Source organism: Lissotriton vulgaris, chromosome 12 (genome assembly GCF_964263255.1).
Source record: "Lissotriton vulgaris chromosome 12, aLisVul1.2, whole genome shotgun sequence".
In the NCBI taxonomy this organism is placed as follows: domain Eukaryota; kingdom Metazoa; phylum Chordata; class Amphibia; order Caudata; family Salamandridae; genus Lissotriton; species Lissotriton vulgaris.
The window spans coordinates 526,238,255-526,260,582 of record NC_141700.1 but is presented as its reverse complement, the minus strand read 5'-3'; the positions used below and the strand labels follow the sequence as shown (position 1 = coordinate 526,260,582).

Here is a 22,328-nt window from a genome sequence, read left to right as displayed (position 1 = left end):
GTTCCTTTCGTAGAAAGTAGTTTCTTGATTCAAAGATGATCTAATTTGGAAGGGTCCCCGCTCCTGCCTTTATCCTAAAGAAAGGGGTGGGTACGCGACTAGGTCCTGCCCTAGGGGTGGGACCAGGAAGGGGGGTGGTTACACCCCTCTCCCATGCCGGACTTTCCCAAGGCCAGGGGCTGGTGTGCCCCTGGAACTGGTTCCAGCCGGCAGATGCGTAGTGAGCACCGGGGTGCCACTTGCAGTCACCTTCCTGTAAAGCCCTGCCTACCCAGGATACACAAAACCCTGTCTGGGATGGTGCTAGCACCGCCCCTGACAGGAAACCCTTTGTCCAAGCTCCCCTCGCTGGAAGGACTCCCAGCTGCAGGGGGTCAGACTCGTGTCTGTGGTGGAAGCATCCATTTTGTGATGCTGAGGCTTGAGTTAACTTTAACCGGGGTTCACAGTTACATACATGTCGTGTCCCTCTAGAAGGGTGGAATGCTAACCCCGTTGCTAGAATTGGCGAGGGGTTAGTATTCCAATTCGTATGACACCTTGCTCGACATGTTTTGATAAAGCGATACCAGAGATAGCATTTAACCGCGAGGATTATAATGCACTTAAGAGTATATGGTATGCGTTATCATGGAACAGCTATTAGAACTTGGTTCCGCAAGCTGCAAACGGGCTCAGCTCATGCCAGAGCACCATCTTACACTATTCTAAGCACTCTGCCTTCAGGATTGTCAAGGCCTGCCATAGGAGTGACTGATAGGAATCTGTGTGTCCATTTTTAGGGTTAGATATTAGGTATACTATATCTACAGCAAGGGGTGATTACACCACCTTGCCCCAGCTGTCGTGCAGCCAGTTGTGTCAGATTTAGATGGCCATCCAGGGGTGGCATAATACATGCTTCAGCCCCTGGTAGGCCCTGGGAACACCTATGCCCTGAGTGACAGGGTCTGATAAGGTGGCCCAGTACCAATTGGATAATGCACCTAAGGTACACATGTCAATTTAGTGAGAGAACAGCTAGGCTGTGGGTCTGATTGGCAGGCCCACAGCCAGAGAAAGTCGTAAACCAGTGAAACAAAAGCAAAAAATCTGGGTGATCATAGGATTGCAGACCCTACTCTCCTACACTGTTGCTCTTCCAACGAATATTGTCGATGCTTCATGGCCGGGACCACTGTTGTTGACTTGGGCACCGAGGACACCTTCTCGGGCACGTCGGTGGCCATTTTAGGGGCGAAAGCCTTCGGCACCACTTTCGGCGGCAGCGTGAAGTGGATGGGCGTGGACGTCTTCTGAGGTTTTTCGGCAGGCTTCGAAGGTGGAGGATCTTTAGGCCCGACCCCCAATGCCTTGTCCTTGATGCGCTTCCGGGAGTCTGCCACCTGCTTCGACAATGAGGCGGACGGCTGCGTCGACTCGACGGAATCCTTCAAGGCACCACCAGACGTGGACTCCTGGGTCGGTTCGCTCTTGGCCTTGTCTTGTCGACGCGGAGGCTCGAGAACCTTCGGATCACCGAGCCCTTTGTCGGTGTCGACTGTCTTCGGCGCCGATTTGTTCGGGTCGACTGCCCTGACCTTTGCCCTCAGCGCGCTAGACTTAGTCTCGACGCCCTTGAGCTGTTTCTTCGGGTCGATAACGCCCTTCTGCTTCGTCGGTGCCGACAGGTCCGAGGACTTCGAGCCGACCAAAGCAATACGCACTTTTGGTTTCGATGTAGGCAGTAGTGCTTTCACTTGCGTCGAGACCGGAGCTTTTACTTTCGGTTTCGCAGGTTGCGGCTCCTTAGTAATGTCCGAAGGCGGGGCCGTAGAACTGTTTGGAAGATCTTGGGTAAGGCCTAGTGGCGATCCCTCGACCTGAGCCTTATGAAGCGTTTCGGCCCCAATGTCAGTTTGAGTTAGCTCCTCGCTCGAGCTATCTTCCATGGCCTTAAAGGCCCCGTCGTCTTCTCCTACCTCGTCGACAACTTCTTCCGCTTCGAGCATTTCAGCATCCGCGAGTCGACCTCCGAAGCGGGATTAGACAGGTTCTCACGAACCTCCCGGTCAGCTCCTTCATCATCCCCGGCATCGAATATGTCCACAGGCGCCGGTGCAGTCTGCTGGGCTTCCTGGTGCGCAGCGCGTCGATGCAGAAGAGTCTTCTTGGATCGAAAACGGGAACAAGCCATGGAGCTGGCTTCATCATGATCCGGCGACAGACACTTGTTGCACACCGGGTGGACGTCGATGTGGGGATACTTGGAGTTGCACACTGGACATCTCTTGAACGGGCTCCGTTCCATGATGGTTCGTCGATAAGGCCTCTGGCGTCGACCGGGCCTTCAGCGTCGAAAAGCACGCGGCTCTCCTGGAAATCCGGCTCAGAACTGAGCTGGAAAGAATCGGGCACCGAACGCAAGACTATACCGATGAAAAACTAAAGGCCTTTAGGCCTTAAGAAAACTTTTATATCGATTCCGACTAGAGTGAACCAATATACATCCGAACCCAATGGCGGAAAAAAAAACAATCTGGGGATGGAGTCGATGCCCATGCGCACTATAGTCCAGGGGAGGAGCCACCTATCTCGTGATACTTCGAAGACTCTTCCAGGACAACAATGTGCGATCATCCGTACCCAACACTAGACGGCGATCTATGCACAGATATGAATTCAGCAGCCCACATGCCTCGAACTAGATCTAACCAAGGCTCTCCCCACTGCAGAAAGAGACCTTTTACCACGTCCGAGTTCAGACGCCATTCGTGATCCATCATGCACCGGCGGCTGAGTTCGTCTGCCCTGGCGTTCAGGGAACCTGCCAGGTGTTGAACCACCAGGGTGACGCCCTGGTGTTCCAGCCATGTCCAGAGGTGCAGAGCCTCCTGACAAAGGGTCCACGACCCCACCCCGCCCTGTTTGTTGCAGTACCACATGGGGGCTGTGTTGTCCGTGAACACTTGCACTACACTTCCTCGGACAGAGGGAAGGAATGCCTTCAGTGCAAGTCAGGTCGCCCGCAGCTCCAGAAGGTTGATAAGGAGCCGGGACTCCGCCGGAGACTAGAGGCCTCTGATCTCCGCCTCTCCCATGTGGCCCCCCAATCCCAGGAGGGGCGCATCCGTCACCACTGTGTGCTCTGGTTGGGGTAGGGAGAGGGATCTGCCGTTCACCCAATTGCGGTCCGTGAGCCACCAGTGCAACGGTCTTGCAGTCCCCTCCAAGATCAGGACGTGTTCGGCAAGGTTGCCCTGATGCTGTGCCCACTGAAACTTCAGGTCAAACTGCAGAGCCCGCATCCACCACCTGGCGTGATGCACCAGCAGGAGGCCATCAGCCCCAGGAGCTGCAAAGTCATCCTGACCGAGACTAGGGTTTAAGGCCAAAAGATCGGAATCAGAGCCTGAATATCCCAAAACCGCTGCTCGGGAGGATAAACCTGAACTGCGCCGAGTCCAGAACCGCTACGACGCAGAGGAGCTTCTCTGGTGTGACTTAGGCACGTTGATGGAGAACCCCAGCGAGTGCAGGAGATTGGCCGTAGTCTGGAGGTGGGATCTGATCTGCGCAGATGAGCTGCGGCCACCGCCATCACTTTTGTGAACACCCGAGGGGCACTGGTGAGGCCGAAGGGGCGCACGGTAAACTGAAAGTGCTTGTGGCCTACTGTGAACCGCAGGTAGCGCCATTGGGCCGGCAGGACGGGGATTTGGAAATATGTGTCCTGAAAGTCCAAGGCTACCATCCAGTCTCCAGCGTCAAGGGCAGCCAAGACCTGAGCTAAAGTCAGCATCTTGAACTTCTCCTTGCGGAGGAAGCCAGTGACGCTCCCGAGGCCCAAGATAGGGCGCAGGCCACCTTTGCCCTTCTTGGGAACCAGAAAGTAGTGAGAGTAGCAACCACGTCCTACTTCTAGCACAGGAACCTGCTCGATGGCCCCCTTGGCCAAGAGGGCGTAACTTCCTCCCGCAGAAGCTGCAAGTGATCCCCCGGCATGCGGTGGCATGGCTGGAGGGGTCGTCTCGAAGGGGAGGGAGTAGCCCTTACGGACGATTTGCAGCACCTACCTGTACGAAGTGATGGTACGCCACTGGAGTAGGTGATGGCGAACCCTGCCCCCACTAGCGTTGAATGGGCCTGAAAGCTCAGACTAGGAAGGCTTGGAGGCAGATGCTGCGGGAGCGGATGTGGTCTGACTGGGCCTCTCTCCCCCAGAACCACCACGGCAGTTACCACGTCAGTGACCGCGTTGAGGTTGGTTCTGCGGCCTGTGGCTGGATGAATGTGTGGGGGCGCCCCTTCCTTGGCCACGAAATTGGCGAAAAGCAGAAATCTGCTGACCTGGCCCGACAGGCCCAAGGACTTGGTCGTAGCCCTGGAGTCCTTGAAATGCTCAAGCGCACTGTCTGCTTTGTAGCCAAAAAGTCCGACGGCCATCAAAGGGCATGTCCATGAGCGTGTTCTGGACATCCCACGAGAAATTGGCGAACCTCAGCCAGGCGTGGCGACGGATCGCCACCGTCGTGGAAATAGCTCTGCCTAGCGAGTCTGTGGTATCAAGTCCACATCGAATGGAATACCGTGCCGCATATCGCCCCTCAGCAAGAGCCTTGGCGAGCAGTGTCTGGGCCTCCTCGGGACACTGAGGCAGCACGTCCACCACCATATCCCACAGAGTGGGTGTAACGGCCCAAAAGGCATGTGGCATTCAGGGACCGCAACCCCAAACTGACTGAGAACAGTTTCTTCCCAAACTGATCTAACCTTTTGGATTCCCAATCCGGGGGAGCAGACGGGAATGCGGTCTGGGACGTAGAGGCATGGATCACCAGGCTCTCGGGAGTGGGGTGCACGGACAGAAAGCAGGGGTTGCCCGGATCCAGGCAGTGGCGTTGGGCCACGTTCCGATCCACAGGGAGCACGGTGGAGGGCCTGGACCAAGTGCCAATCAGAACGTCAGAGAGGGTCTCATTGAACAGCGGCATAGGATCCGAGGAGCTTACAGTCGGTTGAAGCACCTCAGTGAGGAGATTAGCCCTCACGACCGCAGCAGGAAACTCAAGAGCCAAGGCCTTGGCTGCCCTACGCAACACCACACAATATGTAGCACCCTCCTCCTTAGCCACAGAGGGAGGAGAGATGAAACCAGTGTCAAGACCACTGGCCTCTCAGAGCTCATCTGCCCAGTCCTGAATTAACTGGCACTGTTGTGCCGGAGGGCCCCAAGATCCATCCCAGTCCTCCCCTTCATCCGTGTCCTGATAAACAGGCATAAAGGACAGAGCGGGCCGTAGGTGAAGGCCTCACCCATCGACGCCAGAGACGTTCTGGTGTCGGACCAGTACCGTGGACGGCGCCGGGAGTGGCACCGTAGGGGTCAGTGCCAGCGGAGGAGTCGTGAGGTCGACTGGGATCCAGGCCTGGATCCCGAGGGGGTCTTGCGGCGTTATGACTGAAGTAGCCGGCACGCTAGGACCCCCAGTGGGGTCCGAAGGTGGGCCGACACGGCAGAAAGAGTCCTCACGGCCACGAGAAAATCTCGAATCTCGTCCGAGTCGCGTGAAACCCATGGACCAGAGGGTGTGGGGCCGGACGCGGCTCTGGCGGAGCCGCGCGGGTGGTGCCACCCGAACCCACGGCCGAGTCGCGTGACTGGCGAGGGGAGTCAGAAGAGCGATGTCGCCTCTTTGACGACTTCTTTAATTTACCAGAAGACTTCGAGTCCTACGAGTGGGGCTCCACGACGATCCCTCTACTACCTCCTCGACCGGGACCTCGAACGGCCGGAGCTGCCTGTCGATCTCAAGGAGCTTACGGGAATGCTCCCGCCTAACTTTTGAGGTCAGCCCCAAGAAAGTAGAGACACGGCGGTGGAGGTGGACATTAGACGGTGTCAGGCGTCACACAGTTTAAATCCAGGCATCCCTATCGGCACCAGGAGTCGAATCGACTCGAAAAAGATAGTCAAAATAGACCAAAAAAGCTAGCCAAAAAGTGACTAAGGGTACTAGCTCTTCCCGGATCTGCGCTTGCTGGCGCTGAAAAAAGAAGAACTGACGTGAGTGCGCAAGGGCGGCGTCTAAGTACTCCGACAACGTCATCCCGGCGATCACAACGCCGGACCCGGAGCCTCAGACGATGCCTACCGACGCGCAAGGGTATTGCTGATTAAAACTTCCCGGATCCAGTCTGAGGATATTCTAATGTAAGGAATCTAACACTAACCTGTTTCTTTCAGATAGACCTAGCTGCCAGAAGCAAGAAAAAGCAGCCCAGGGCCCCAGGAAGACTGGACGGGCGACGCCTGACAAGGGGGAGAGCACAGAATCATCCCAGCCCTCAGGACAGGAGCAGGGAGGTGAGGAAATGGCCGGACACACCACCACGAGGGTCGGCATCCACGACCTCAAGAAGCAAAGCAACATACATAAACGCCATGGAGAACAGCCACCCAAAGGCCACCAGAACTCCCCAGCAGAGCGCAAGCTAGATAACAGCTAACACTACCCCACATAGGGCACGTCAAGTCCCAAGACATGGGAACCCTCTTTGGAAGAACGTCCGCAGCAGAGGAAAAAACAAAAGAGCCATGGGGAAACATCCCTGCGAAAGGCTTGACAAGCAGCCCAAAAGAAAACAAAAACAGAAGGCCTAATCTCAGGGCCATGTTTGTATAACAGTTCCAGCAAAAAACACACAGTGAACAAAGAGCCGTCCAGCAGCCAACAATGCCAAAGTTCCAGCAAGCAGGACTCATTGGCCAGAAAACACACTACAGCAAAAGCGACCATCCCAAGAAGGACCAGAACCAGCTCAACTCAGCAGTCACTGAGGAGGGGAAGAAGGAGAAGGAGGATAAGACTGAGGAGGAGGAGGAGGAGGAGCAGGATTAGACTGAGGAGGAGGAGGAGAAGGAGGACAAAGCCCTGCCAGGAACCTTTGGATGGCGGAGTCAATCAGGGAATGGAACAACAGGCTACCATCAAACGGAAGATCAATGAGCCGCTACCGAAAATTTTCGGGGAACACGCTGTCCCTAAGCCAAGCGACTGAAGGCGACTGAGGAAGCCATGGCCCCACCCAGCACCTACGAGATGTCCAGAGCGGAGAATAAACATTGCTAGCTCCCGGCCATCCAACGCATGATTCCGTAAGTCTACCTGAACAGTCTCTTGAAAAGCAGCAGAACCCTGAGACTCAGCCGAGTCCCACAAACAAGAGGAGGCCCTAGCCAGTACACACACGGGGTTAAGTGCCAGCAGGGCAGCGCTGGTCGAGGCGAATATGTTGCGCGCCACCAAGAGTCCAGCTAGCGGGCCTCCCGGGACGGCGGAGTCAACAGTGCCGGCAGGGAGGGAAAAGCAGTCTGCAAAAGTGGACTGGTGGCAGAAGGGTGGACGGAAAGACACGCCGGGTCACGCGGCGCCAGAAGGTGCCGGTGCAGAAGGTGTTGAAGCACCGGATCCCCTGTGGCAGGACGCCTCCAAGCCCCTGTCAGGGAAGAAAGGAGGGAACCCTCAAAGGGAAGCAAGATCCACCTCCCACCAGAGTCCTGGTGGAGAACCTCTAAGAGATGGTCCGTCGGGAAATGAGCAATTGGGTCACCCAGGCGCAGAATGCCCACAGCCGTGGACATGGCGTGAGCAAAGGCCGCACCAACCTCTGTAGGGCTCCGCGGTGGAGAAAGCAGATCCTCTGTGGACGACGGCTGCAGACTAAGGCGCCCGTCACCAACACCAAGCAAGGGGGGCAAGGGACAGACCTGGAAGTCGGAAAGAACCGAGGAATGGGGAACCTGCCGCTCCTCCGAACACCTGGGCCCCAGAAATGGCGGGGAGCCAACCTTCGACGAAGCCGGTGAAAAAGACATCCCAAGGAGGACGACAGAAATATGCAGCCAGCCTACGGAGAAGGAGCGTCTGAAGACGAATCCGCAACTTGACGCCTGTCAGGAGCAGTAGAGTCCGCCGTGTGAGGCAGGACGGTAACTACATCCGGTGCCGAATAGGGCTCCTCTCAGCCACACCGCACCGGGAACCGGAGCAGGACCGATCCAAAGTGGTCAAGGGGCGGCATGGGAACAGCGCCGACTCGACTACCGCTGAGGCAGCTGCTTGCGTGGAGGAACGAGAGGGACCAGGGGAGTGACACGAAGCCCTCCGCCAGCCTCGGCCCAGCATGTGATGGAGGTGGCCCGGCGAACCACGCGGCGCCGCCACGGCAGACTCAACCTCCGACGAGGCAGCTGCCCGTGTGGAGGGACGAGAAAGTCCCGGAGGAGGGTGAGGAGTCCCATCCAGCCTGGACCCAGAGAGGGACGAAAAGGGTCCACCGACCCCTGTGGCGCCGCCCGGTCCACCAGCTGCTGGCGCCGCTGCGGCGTCACCTCGGCCTTAGACAGGACCACCTTGTCAAAGGGCCGAGAGGGGCTAGGTGATGAGAATCGAGACCCCCGCCTATAGAGTCCCAGTGACCTTCCGCAACACCACAGTTTTACTGCAACAGAAACCCACTTTCCTACAGCAACTAAGTTGCGGGTCATTTCAGTGAAGGCATGTTAATATAGCACTTCTGCAGGAGCGCATGCTTCTTGATTGAACTGTATCTTCAGCAATTTACGGTGTTGCAGACATAAGGCTGGGCAGATGCATATTAGGTGAATAAAGTCCTTAAAAAGGAGGGATATTTTCTTTTACTCTGCTCTAAATGATAAATCAGTTTTGACCCAACAGCAGTGCTGCAAATCTAAACAGTCAGTCAATGTCAGAGATACAACACCTAAACTGGAGTGAAAATTCTAGGGGTATATATACACCAAAAGAAAGAAAAAAAAATGTACAAATACTCACCAAAAAGCAGTCAAGGTCTGGAAGTTGATAGTCTCTAGCACATGCTCTGGGGCATTCAGTTCCAACAGCAGCATGATGAATATTCGATGGTAAGGGAGTTGTTGGAACTCTGTTTGTCTTGCATCATGATCTTGGAGGAGAACCCCAACCACAATACCAAGAACCTAAAAATAGAAGGCAATTGTGCTATTTTAAAGAGACCAGTTTTAAACATCCAGTAAGTCACACCAAGTCCAATCATAACCTATAGGAAAATATCAATATGTGAAGAACACAACCCAAATCAAAAAAGCATTGTTTGGAATGCACAAAAAAAGTGTACGTGCTTGTACCCTCAGCACAGAGTTGGTTTCACATACTTTATTTAGACCATATCTCTTAAACTATAGTAAATTTTGATGATTAGAGCACAGAATTAAGTCTTTGTCAAATAATAAAAATCATTACAATCACGGAATATATCAAATGCACTAGAACAAAAAATATTACTAAAATTGAGGTCGTTTAGGAATAACAAGTCATACTGGATCATTGACATCACAAAAGCCTATCACAAAAGTAACATTTCATTCTGCTGTTTATATTTAAAGTCATTTTTACATTTCATTACTAATACATTGCTTCTCTATATACTAGTAAATCCTTCTATACAGTCTTTACCTCATTTCTTTGCTATTTTCTGTATTACAGTGCCATCGTGCTTTTCATTCAAACTGTAGTACTTTTACTAGTCATATTTCATGTGAAAATGATTTTCAGATTTGATCTGTAAAACGCCTCCGTGCTTCTTCTCAAAGCTGGGCTAAATCTATTAGAATCTTATGTTCTAGTGTGGTTCCTATATTCCCATTAGGCTCTGCGCATTGGAATAATATATCCTATAGATTAGACGTAGGACTGAGGTCGACTTGGTCTCTATTGAATATACTAAACTTAATAGTGAGTGCCAGATAGCTCAGGGGCCACTAGAAACTTTTCCAAATTTACAAGAAGGGATTAGTTGCTGACAACCGCATAAACATGACAACTTTGTTGTATGAGGGTGGATGCCAGACTATGGTTACCCCAGATTTTTTGCCTAGTGTTTAGCTGGTTTTCGACTTAGTTGGGCTGGGACCCTGCTAATCAGGGCCCCAGGCTATCTGCTCTCTCTTTAAATGGACTCCATGCACCCTAGGTGCATAACCAATTTGGTACTAGACACCTTGTCAGCCCCTGTACAGTGCACTATAGGTGCCCAGGGCATAGGTGCATCCAAGGCCTACCAGGGACTGCAGCATATCTTTTGCCACCCCTGGCTGGTACTTAAATTGACACAACTGGCTGATCACTCAGCTGGGGCAAGGTGGTGTAATCACCCCTTGCTTAGATATAGTATACCTATATTTAAACCTATATCTGGACACATATATACCTATAAGTCACTCCTATGGCAGGCCTTAACAATCCTGGAGGCAGAGTGCTTGGTTTTATGTGAGATGGTGCTCTAGCATGAGCTGAGCCTGTCTGCAGCGGTCGGGACCAACTCCCTTAGCTGTTCCGGGATATTGCCATACCATATACTCTTAAGTGCATTATAATCCTCGCGGTTATGTGCTAACTTTGGTTTGGCTTTATCAAAACAGGTTGTGTAAGGTGTCATACGATTTGGAATACTACCCCCTCGCCCGTCCGTTAGCATTCCACCCCTCTAGAGGGAGAAGACATGTTACTTTACTAAAACGCGGTTAATTCTAACCAGAGCCTCAGCATCACAAAATGGATGCTGCTGCCACCGACACGAGGCTGACCTCCTGCTGCTGACCGAAACTTGGCAGAGGAGGCTTGGACAAAGGGTTAGTGGATTGTAGCAGGGAGGTTTGAAAGAAACCAGACACTGCCTGAGGAGCACAAGGCTTCCCCTTGCATAATCCGCTCAAACCGGTCTGGGGCACACCAGCCCCAGTCCCAGCGCGACTCTGGACAAAGGGAAAGGGGTGTAACCACCCCCTTCCTGGGTCCCACCCCTAGGAGGGACCTAGCAGGTAATCCAGCCCACTAGCTTGGAATAAAGGTGGGAGCAGTGCCAGCGCACATCAGATTATCCTGACTGAAACTTTGATACAGAACTCTGGACCCTTCGACATCCCACTCGACGTGGAAGACTGAAGAATCTCCCTTGTGCTCAAGGAGTGACAACCCTGTGCAAACAGGCACCATCCAGCGCCTCACCGTTTGCTTTGTTGCAGTTCCCGCCGGAACTCGAGCGACAGATCGACAAGACCCAGCTTCCCAGCCTTCCAACAGCCCGATCCACAGTCCCAGCGAATCAGAGACCCGTGGAGGCGACCTGAAGCGTGGGGCCGGCCATCTTGGAAAAACTACGAAGTGCTAACCGTGCAGCTCCCGAGGCTCCCTCGACGCTGTGCATTGGGGTTTGAGAAGCCCCAGCTCGAGCAGCTTTTGCACCAAAGCTACCCCTCCACACTCACCGAGTGCTGCGTGGGGCCCTTCTGCATTTTGCTGCTCGACGCATTGGTCCGGTCGCTTGCCGGTTGGCTAGTGGCCCCAGTACCGACGAACCTTTGAATTTGCTCTGCCAGTCCGGTTGCTCTGGACTGGCCCTCGCTCCCCTGAAAAGGAGCACCCACTCTGACCTTGCTGGTCCGAGTAAGAAGCGATCTTCGAATCCTGCGTGGGTTGCACTTGCCAAGGTTTGTTTGCTCCAATCCGGAAGCAGACACCGAGAGCCTTCGTGGTCCAGCTCGTGATCCACTCCTGGACATCCTCGGTGCCCCAGAGTCCACGTGGCAGCAGAGACAAGCTTCACGACAACCACCTGATTGCGCCCGACATTGCCTGGTTCCTTCCTGGTTCCACCCTGGTCACTGCTGAGTGACCCAGACTCTGTCCCCTCTGCTTTCAGGTACTCTACATCTTCGATCCACCCTTGGATCACACCGGACACTTCTCTTCTGGACGCCTGCAGCATCTTCATCTCCAGGCACCATCAGACTGCGTGACGAAACCCGACACACTTTGGCACCTATGAACCGGATTCCTGTGGGTGAGGTAACTCGTGAACGCCGGTGCTCCTGCATTGGTACACACCTCTAGTGTCTAAGTCTAAAGTTTGGTAATTCTAATCTAGTCGGAAGACTCCTTTAACAGTAACTTTGTAACTTTTAGGCACCATTGACTTTGCATTGGTGCATGCGTGTGCTTTAAGCGCTGCACCCAAGTCCCGCGGGCTTTTCCCGACTTCACCACTGTTAGTCCCGAATAGCCCCAGCGATTCCCAAGGCCTCAGGCCTTACCACTGTTCGAGTAGTGATACTTATACCACTATTTTAGTATATGGTTTGAGTGGCCCCTGGGCCTCATCCATAATTGTGCAACTTTCATATGTTTTACTGTGCTTTTGTTTAAACACTTGTGCTTCTAGACTCAAAGAGTATAGAGGATTATTCTGAGAATAAATACCTATATTTTTATAATATATAACTTGTGTGGTGTCCTTTCATTTGATATTACAGGATTGTGATTGGTAAAACAGCTCGCTTCACATGCCCTCTTGAGTTAAGCCTTTAAGGCTGCTTAGTCCATGCTACCCTTAGGATAGCTTGTCTATAAGGTTGACTTACAACCATCACCATAAGGGATTGTTTGGACTGATACAAGGTGCCCCCAGAATTGGAGACATCATATATCAGGCCAACTTCTCACATTTGTTTCCCAAGAAAAAGAATAAATCTCTCAGAGTCGTGGAAACAATAGATAACTATTTAACTCAGTCAATCGTGCATGCTTCGTTTCTACAGAGTTGCAGAGAAATAGTGAGACAGGCGTTTTCAATAAAAGGTTTATTGAACAGTCTTCTTTCTCATGCAAGAAAGGTGAACTGCTACAATGGTTAGACAGAATGCAAAATATAATGCGTACAGCGTAAAAAGTCATATGAAATAATACTGTAAGAGCATTGTATGGGTTCTAAGCCAAATAAAAATACATACATAAATAACAGACTAAAATACTCAACTGGTGCTTCTAAAATACGCCTACCCCAATGTACCAAACCTAAGTCTAGTACGAGGGAAGTAGTAAGTAATGTTTAGCATAGGTTTTGTTTTTGCATAGTACCTACCAAAGGTTTCTCTAGGTTCTAATCAGCTCCATACTTTTTTAGAATGAAGGAGGTCTGGTATCTCTGTCTCGGGACTCGATTTCCCAACACCCCGCAAGGGGAGCCGGAAACACTGGAGCTGTATTCTCGGCAGAGAAGAACAGCTTCCTGATCAGTGCGTCAGCTGGAGAGTCGGCTTCCTTCGGCATTTGCTGTAGCGAGCTGCGGCGGGCAAGTAGGTCTTCGAACTGCTCCGAACCACCGTATCTTGCTATAGCAAATGAAGGTATATTTATACCTTGAAGGTGTTTAGGAAGGCCATAGTTGACGTAAAGTCGGGCAAATGAACTTCATGAATGAACCTCTGGGAAATAGTTGTTCATTGTAAAAACCAACCGAGTTCTTGGAGTAATCAATATTCAAGCAAGGGGAAGTCCCTAACGGCTTAAGCTGGTTTTCCAAGAAATCGTTGTGACGTTTGGTGAACGGATGGAAGTAGCCATGCCTGTATTTGGGTAGCATAGGTTATGCCTAAATAAGGGGTTGATTTCTATGCCTATTTAAGGGCAACTTGAATTGTACCTATATAAGGGCATGAATCGGAAAAATTCAATCGGAGCCTAAAGTCACACAACACCCACTCCACTTTCTTATGTACGACATTACTAAGTTCTAAACACGTTAAACATATCTAAACATGATGTCTTAAAACCCACCCAAAATACATTAAATGCATTGGTACTGGTTGTACACGAAAAGCGCATCGGTGCTGTACGCATTTGAAGCAATGTTTCATTCAAAACAAAGGTGACATTTTCAGAAAATGCTATCTGAATGAATCATGAAAATACATTTATGAAATGGTTCGTAAATACAGAAAAGAAAAGCCGAAACCATTTCATGTCATATTACATATAACTGTTGGTATGAGGACAAGGTCAAATATTGTCTCTGGAAGTTTTCAAATAATTCTAGTTCTCTAAGAATAGTTATACTTTAAGCAGATTACTTTGTGCCAAAAAATAAAAAATACAAATTTAGAAAAAGAAAAAGTTCATCAGAGGGGGAAAAAAAACAAAACAGGAAAGTCCCAAAGTTAGAACTTTTTTGAAAAATAAAGGTCGAATTCACAGTCTATCTGAACACTGTGTGCCAAATCAAAAGTCAGTGTTATTGTTTGGAGAAAACATAAAATCTTCGAAGTCTGTAAAAAATGAGTCTACCATTGTAGGTGAGAGTTTGATTACCTCGTTAAAAAGATTAACCGCACATAGATGTGAAGCATCGCCGTCAGCATTGGTAGCATTAGCAATGTTCGTTGTGGATGATACCCGTTTGCCGGTTTCCTCTCGTACCTCACCGTCAGCATTTTGAGTCTGTGAGATCTCAATGAATGCAGTCATCAGAATTGGTAGTAGCTGGGGACAACATAGTGTATGGGCAGTTACTGGTTCAAGCAAAGTATCAATATCCGTTGGCATGACTGATGGGAGTGTGAGACAGATGTCTAACACGCATTCTTCTACGCATAGCAGGCAGCGCAGAACAGGTAAGATGCAATCTTGCCAAATTGGTCTGAATGACAGAAACCATGTGGTATTTAATTCTCTTAAACAAGTTAATCCCAAAATTTGGACGATGCGCTCACAACACTTCATCGCCAGTAGAGTTGCCTCCACGGTGATCTGGGTGTCGCTCATAGATTGGCTTGCCATATTGAAGCAGTAGGAGTAAAAATAGTATCCCTGCAACGAGTCCCAAAATGAGAGGCAATCCGCCAAACACAAAGTGCACGAAGTTTGGAAATATTCCTAGGACTGCTTCAAAGGGTGCCAACAGTCCAGAAAAAACGGTCTTAAATACATGTACAATACCACTCGATTCAGACATGTTTAAGATAAGACTTAACATTTCTGAGAAATGTATAGGGCAGTTTGTAGTTAAGAGGGCAAGTACCTCTGCAGAAGTCCTTGCGACTTGCAGATCATAATCCTCTTTGGCCGAGGTCAGTGGCACAGTTTTCTGTAAAAGAATGGCTTTCATTTGCTTAAAGTATCAATTTGTATAGAAGAGATGTTCAGTGAAGGCCATAACGGCGACTCCCGCTCTGTCTTAGTTTTTCGAAACAATACTTGCATACAGCAAGTGACCCTGGCTGACAAAGTTACGAGATAGGGTAAATGTGGCAACATGCCACAGCAACTGTGATCGTTCAAAATGAGGTAACGAATAGTTTACCTGTCGGTGTAGTTTTGCAGCTTGAAAGATCTTTCTGGATTCACTATGCAGTGCATTATTCCGCAATCTGGTGGTTGAGTCCGGAATCGTAGTCTTTTCTTCTTTTTTTTCCCGTAGCCCAGGTGGGCGTCGACGTCCCACCATTTGGTGTACCTTCCATGACATCAGCACGCTTCCTGCGGAAGTTCCCACCCATGGGTGCCATCTTCGGATTCTTTTTTCTCTCGTGTTTGTTCGGTTACCGATGCTATGGCAATGTTCAACTAAGTCATTCACCGCTTTTGAACCATCTAAGGTTTGTTTTCCACGTATTGTCCTTGTTTTCACCCCCTTTCCTCTCCAGCCTCATCTTTCTGGCGGAGGTGGGTGGGTTCGCTAGTGAATCCAGAAAGATGTTTCAAGCTGCAAAACTACACCGACAGGTAAGAAACTATTCGTTTTGCAGCGTGAATCTTTCTGGATTCACTATGCTATGCATAGATTTTGTGGAGGTTTTGTTACGTTTGTGGCGGCTGGGTGGAAGATGAGCGTTGGTTGTTGAATATATGTTGAATTACTCTTTGTCCTACTTGTGCTTCCTTGTTCATTTGCACATCCAAGTAGTAGTGCTTAGTGAACGTGTGCACCGAAGCCTATGTTGCCGCCAGGCATATGTCCTGAATTGGTGTGTTAGCCAGAAAGGAGATTTTTGCCCCTTTCCTTCTGGTCGAGTGGGCCTGTGCCCCTCCAGTTAGTTCCTGCCCTGCTTGCTTGTGGCAGAATTGTATCGTTTGTGCGATCCATCGAGCAATGGTGTTTTTTGTCACTGGTCTACCCAGGGAGCTGTTTGCGAAGGACACGAAGAACTGCTTCGTCTTCCTGTGATCCTTTGTCCTTCCGCGCTTGTTGTGGGCTTTAGGAAGAAAGGTATTTTTATACTCTTATTCATATGGAAACGTGACACCACCTTTGGCATGAAGGGTGGGTCCGTTATCACAACCCTGTCACTGTGTATCTGTATATAGGGTTCTTGCAAGGTTAGTGCTTGGAGCTCGCTCACCCTGTGTAGCGAGGTGATTGCTACCAGAAGGCCGCTTTCATTGTTAGCATTTGTAGTGTTGCCTTGTGGATGGGTTCGAAAGGTGCTTTCATGAGCCCTGTCAGTACCACCTTGAATTTCTATTCCGGCGGCGGCATCCTCTTTGGCGGCGCTATTTTTTTAGCTCCTTCCAAGAATCTTTTTACTACTTGAGATGTAAAGAAGCTTCTCCCTGTTTCTCCTCTTGTGTATGCCACAATCGCTGCCAGGTGTACCCTCAGCGAGGATGAGCTTAGCTTAGCTTTTATTAGGTGCGTGAGGTATCTAGCATCGTTGATTTCCTGGTCAGCTTTCTATGGAGTTTTTTCTTGCAGCACCATTGAGTGAATCTTTACCATTTTTCCCCATAGCACTTGCGTGTGCTGGGCCTCCTTGCCTCTCGCAGCACCCGCAGGGTGCTCTCCGGTAGTTTTAGATGTGCAAACCCTAAGTCCTCAGGAGCCAAGCTGAGAGGCTGAGGCTCTCCGGCTCTGGGTGTATAACTTCTCAGTTTTCCATGAAGAGTAGGTCTCTTCCTTTTGAGAACTTGTGGGGTGGACCCTGCGCCATCTCCATTATCTGCGAGTAACAGGTCTGCCTGGCACATTGTGGTGCCACCAGGATGAGCGGCATGTAGCTCGTCATGCATTTGTTGAGAACCCTGGGAATCAGTGGTATTCGGGGAAAAGCGTAGGCACATGTTTTTGACCAGCTTATCCATAGGGCATTCCCCTGGAATAGTGCCTCTGGTTGTCTGGATGCAAAGTACTGGCATTTTGCATTCTGGCGTGTTACAAACAGGACTAATGTCGGAGTGCCCCACCTCCTGAATAGTCTCTCTATTTCCTGTATGTTGAGTTCCCACTCGTGGGATGCTGAAGTCTGCCTGCTGAGCCAATCTGCTACTACATTGTCCTTCCCTGGCAGGTGTATGGCTAGCAGGTCTATTTTGAGTGGTAATGCCCATCTCCAGATTTCCTGTGCGCAGCTTGACAGAGAGAATGATTGAGTTCCCCCCCAGCTTGTTGGTGTAAAACATTGTTGTGGTGTTGTCTGTTTGTATCAGCACCTTCTGGTTGTACAGTTGTTTCTGAAAGGCCTTGAGGGCAAGCAACACTGTTTTCAGCTCCAGGTAATTGATGTGTCTGACCGCATCCGCTGGGCTCCACAGACCCCTCACTCTGAGCCTGTTCATGTGTGCGCCCCATCCCTTCTGGGATGAGTCTGTGGTGATGGTCACTGTTGGGTCCGGTGGCATTAGAGGCTTCCCTACGGTTATCTTCTCTTTGGTCCACCACTTCATTTCTTCCTGCACCTTGTGTGTTACAACCACTAGATCCTCCCAACTTCCTGTAGCTTGTGACCATTGCTGTTGCAGCCATTTTGGAGTGGTCTCATCTGTAGGCGTACATTGGGGACCAGGTGTATGCATTAACGCCATCCTTCCCAAGATCTTGCTCACTGTCAGAACTCGCCCCGTCTGGTAGTGACATTTCTCCCTCAGTAGGCTGAGTGTCCTCTTTTCGCTGGGTAACACCCTGCATTGGACGGTGTTGATTTGAGCTCCCGGGAAGATCTTCACTTGCTCCGGTTCCATCGAGCATTGTCCCCAGTGTATGGAGAATCCCAGGCTTGTTAGCATTCTTGTGACCTGCTCTGCATGATCCTTGCATGTCCTGTAAGAGCTTGCCTTTATGAGCCAGTCGTCGAGGTAGGGGTACACGCGTATCCCCTCTCTTCACAGATGTGCGATCACTGCTGCGAGGCATTTGATGAACACCCTTGGTGCGGACTTTAGACCGAATGCCAGGGTTGTGAATTGGTAGTGATCCTGGTTTACGGTGAATCTTAGCATGTGCTTGTGCTGCCTGTTCATGTGAATGTGCAGGTACGCATCTTTGAGGTCTACGGTGGACAAGAAGTCCCCGACCTTTATCTGTGGGAGGACCTCTTGTATGGACGTCATCTTGAATTTTTGAGTCTTCACATATTTGTTTAGGAACCGTAGATCTAGGATGGGTCTTAGGCTTTCGTCCACTTTTGGCACGAGGAAGTAGTTTGAGTACACTCCCCTGTTCTGTTCTTTGAATGGGACCGGTTCGATGGCCTCTTTGAGGAGGAGTCCTTGAGCTTCCTCTTGGAGCAATTGCAGCTCTCTTCCCAAGTGCTCTCTTTTCTTTGGCTTTCCGTTTGGTGGTCTCTTTTCCAACTCTATGCAGTATCCGAAATGTATGATGTTGAGTATCCACTTGTCTGTGGTTATTTTTCTCCACTCCTGGAGAAAAAATCTCAGCCTGCCTCCTACTGGTGTTGCATGTTCTTTTGTGTCTTGTCAGTGTAGCCCTCTCCTCTGTTTTCCCGTGCTCCTCCCTCTGAGGGTTTGAGTGGGTGAGCACCTTTTTCCGTGTGAAGTCACTTAGAGGGGGGATGTTCACCGCCTTTCCTTCTCTGGCCCAGTCCGTTTCCTCTTCCTCAAAAGGACTGGCCCCTGTTCTGATCGTTCCAGTTTTGCTTCTGCTGGCCCTGGTGAACTTGGTTGTCAACATGTTGACCCTGGTGGAACGCCTGGTGTGATTGTCCTTGTTGGTTTCCACCCCTTCCGTTCGGCCTCCGCGTAGGAGTGCCTCTTCTCATTCCCCTGAATTGCAGGGCCCCCATGGACCTTGCCGTCGCGTTGTCTTTCTTCAGTTGGGTGAGTTTCTCATCAACTGGGGCTCCGAACAGTGTTTCTCCATTGAAAGGTGTGTTCCTGATGTTGTTCTGAACCTCAGTTTTGAAGCCTGAGATTCTGGCCTTCTCTCTGTGATGCCTATAGCCATCAGTCTGCTGGATGTTTCAGCCCCATCTCTGCCAGTCAGGTCCATCCTCCTGCTTTCCTTGTTAGGTGGTGGTCCAGATGTTGTTGGGACGTTGGCCCTTCTGGCCGTTGCAGCGATTATTGAATCTGCTGAGATGGACCCCTTGATATAAGGAGGGTCCTGGGAGGAGAATTTGTATTTCTTCTCTGTCCTCGGCGTGACTGATCTGCATGTAGCCTGGTCTTTGAACGCTTCCTTCCCCTGGTCCGTGATACTTTTCAGCATGGGCATGAACTGGCTTCTTGTCTGCGTGGGGAGCAATGTTTCCAGCAGGAAGTCTGCTTTAGGCTTCTCCTCCTCCAGCGTAACCCCATAAGCTGCTGCTGCCTTCCTGACAACCTTATTGTATGCCCCAATGTCATCCGGCAGCGAAGGCCTCGAGGGGTATGTCTCCACAGCCTCCTCTGGGTTTTCAGCCTCGATGTCCTGCCATTCCAGGTCTTGGGCCGTCGAGGATCCTGAGCCGTAGCTGGACTGCTGCTCCCCATATTCACCCTCTGTGTAATAGAGGTCCTCTTCCTCTTTGTGTTCCGAGGGCTCTGGAGTTTTCGGCGGCTCTTCGAGGTCAAACTCCTCGTGCTCCTACACCTCAGCGACGGCCGTCGCTGGCTTCGATTACATCCTGAAACGTTTCATCTTTTCCTCGAAGTCCTTCTTCCTCTGAAGGATGTTCTCCATCTCGGCCTCGAGCCTTCTTTTCTTCCTCTCCAACTGTGCGGCCTGCTAGTCGTCGAGCGTTTCGGCTGCTCTCTTCGATGGCGTCATCGACGTCGAAGCTTTTTTTGGCTCCTTCTCTTTCGAAGTCGAAGTCCTTTTTTCGGGGGCTTGCTTAGACTACCTTGGCTTTTCGCCGGTCTTCGGCACCCGGGAGTCCTTCCCGAAGGATCCGCTGGGCTCTTTTTCGGAGGATGCAGCTTCGGTTGTCTAAGTTTTCGGCGCCGGTGCTCACTTCGAGGCTCTGGACTCTGATTTTCGTGAGTCTGCCTCAGGCTTTCGAGGCCCTGTCGAGGTTTTCGGGGTCGTAGACTCTCCTACCTTGTCAGACGTTTTCTTATCGGTCTCTGCGACCGTGAAGCCATCTGGACCTTCGGCGATGTTGTCCTCGTCGTCGGTGGAGAGGCCCAGTTCGTAAAGCGTCGGGGCCTGGCCTTTGCCCTGCATCGTGTAGTGAACTATCCTCGGCTTCTCTCGAACCCAGAGTGTCTTCGGCTTGAAGACGGAGCAGGCGTTGCAGTCTTTGCTCTCGTGGTCGATTGGCAGGCAGAGGTTGCAGACCGGGTGCTGGTCCTTCTGCGCGAACTTGTGGTGGCAGTTTTTGCTGAATTTAAAGGGTATCTAGTACATGCCTGCGCTTAGGGGGCCCCCTGTGTGCGCATTCTCTGAAGGACGTCGAAGATCGAGGTTCTTCCCCTTCTTCGTCATCTCCTCTCTGATGGTCTTCTTCTCCCAATCTTCTCAGGTCTTTCTGTCGAAAAGTCACTGTATTTTCTCCTCCCAAACTTCTGGAGCTTCACGTGACGATCCAGACCCAACGGCGGAAAAAAGAATCTGAAGATGGCACCCAAGGGTGGGAGCTTCCGCAGGAAGCGTGCAGACGTCACGGAAGGTACACCAAATGGTGGGACGTCGACTCCCACCTGGGCTACGGAAAAAAAAAAAAAAAAGAGAGAAAAGACTATGATTCTGGACCCAACCACCAGATTGAGGAATAATGCACATCATAGTGAATCCAGAAAGATTCACGCTGCAAAACTTCCATTAGAAAGTTGACCAAAAATTGGCTCAATCACCGCAGCTGGTGAACCTTGCAGGTGGCAGGATAAATTGTTAGAGGAACCATCGCAGGGCCCGTGTAAATTAATACCCCGACAAAGGAGAGAACAGCTTAGTGCGTTTTCACAATTTTTACCACTAAGAAACACTTCTTCCCCCCCCACTCCAACATCTATGTCTGTATGGTAAGTCCAAGGATGTCTTGATGTATTCTTTACCCAACCTTTCATATGTGCCTGTTGGTATATGTTTTAGGCAATATTGAAAATGGAAAACTGTAACAGGCAGAGTGATTGTTCAGTGAATTATCCATTCAGTGGCTTGCTTTTCAGCGACTGTAAATAGCAATCTTTCCAGTTTTTCAATGAACAGCACCGTATAGTCTGCTCCCCTCTGGGCCAGTTTGATCTGTTTATTAGTAAGATTGAATTCTGAAAACAGTGACGTAGTATTGATTAAAAGCCAAGGCACATAGCCGGAACAAAGGATTTGTAAGGTCCAGCCTAATAGCATGATAGAACGTAATTGCGACTAACCATGCTGTAACATGACCAAGTCCTGTTCCATTAGGTCTATGGATATATCCTAAGAATACGTCCAAAGAATATATCCTAGACGACAGGGTCGTTAACCCATTGTCAACTACAAAGAGAGTGACTGAACAAAGAACAAAGGACGTACCCCGCCAATTGATGATGTGGTCCCGAGTCCGGGATCCCAATATATGTGGGGTGATAAACCTAGAAGTTGGCACTGCACATTACAAAATTAACGCGATTCAAATATTTGCAAGAAAAGGTTTTTAGCAAATATATAGGTATTTTTATTTTAGTGTAGAAAGCATTTATATACATCTATAACACATGATTATCTTACGAATATTGCACAATATACATAGTCAATTAAGAAAAAGGTAAAAGTGACAAAATTGCATTCTTCTTTGGAGCCTACCCAGTAACACTACATACTTCAATCATACTTTCATTCTTTCAGTTTTTCAAAACCTAATCCTACCTAAAGTTCAGTCATTCCACTCACATTCTTCAATTCATACAAATCGTTCTGATGTATGCCACACAGGGATGGTAGATATGTGGCATAGAGCAGAATATTGTTCCAGACAATTAATCTTACTACGGCCCCTAGTTGGTACTACATAGTATGCCGTATTTCTGGAGCCACGAGCCGACGCGCGTTTCGGTGACAGGCCGGGTGGGCCACACCTTCGTCAGGGCTGGGAGTTGTTGACTGGGAGGAGACAGGATAATAATCTAAAAATAAAACACAGTGCCTTAGTATTTTTCTATATAACAAATGGGTTTGTCAAGGCATATATCTTTCTAATACATTTCTTTTATACAAAAAATAGATAAAATTGAAAACATGATTGTCGTCTTTAGTCTGATGTTTATGTGGTTGCCATTGTGACAGTGTGCAGTACCAAACAAGTCTAGGGCCACTCC

At 50.1% G+C, this 22,328-nt stretch overlaps 1 protein-coding gene across 11 annotated transcripts in view; it reads right to left on the bottom strand.

The window, feature by feature from the left end:
- CNOT1 (CCR4-NOT transcription complex subunit 1) overlaps positions 1-22,328 on the bottom strand; it is a 1,684,613-nt gene that overhangs the window by 333,113 nt on the left and 1,329,172 nt on the right. For all 11 annotated transcript variants that reach the window (XM_086945302.1, XM_086945307.1, XM_086945301.1 and 8 more), the window contains one exon: positions 8,838-9,001. In XM_086945302.1, coding sequence (XP_086801428.1) covers positions 8,838-9,001 — 164 coding nt within the window. The remainder of the gene's footprint in view (positions 1-8,837; positions 9,002-22,328) is intronic.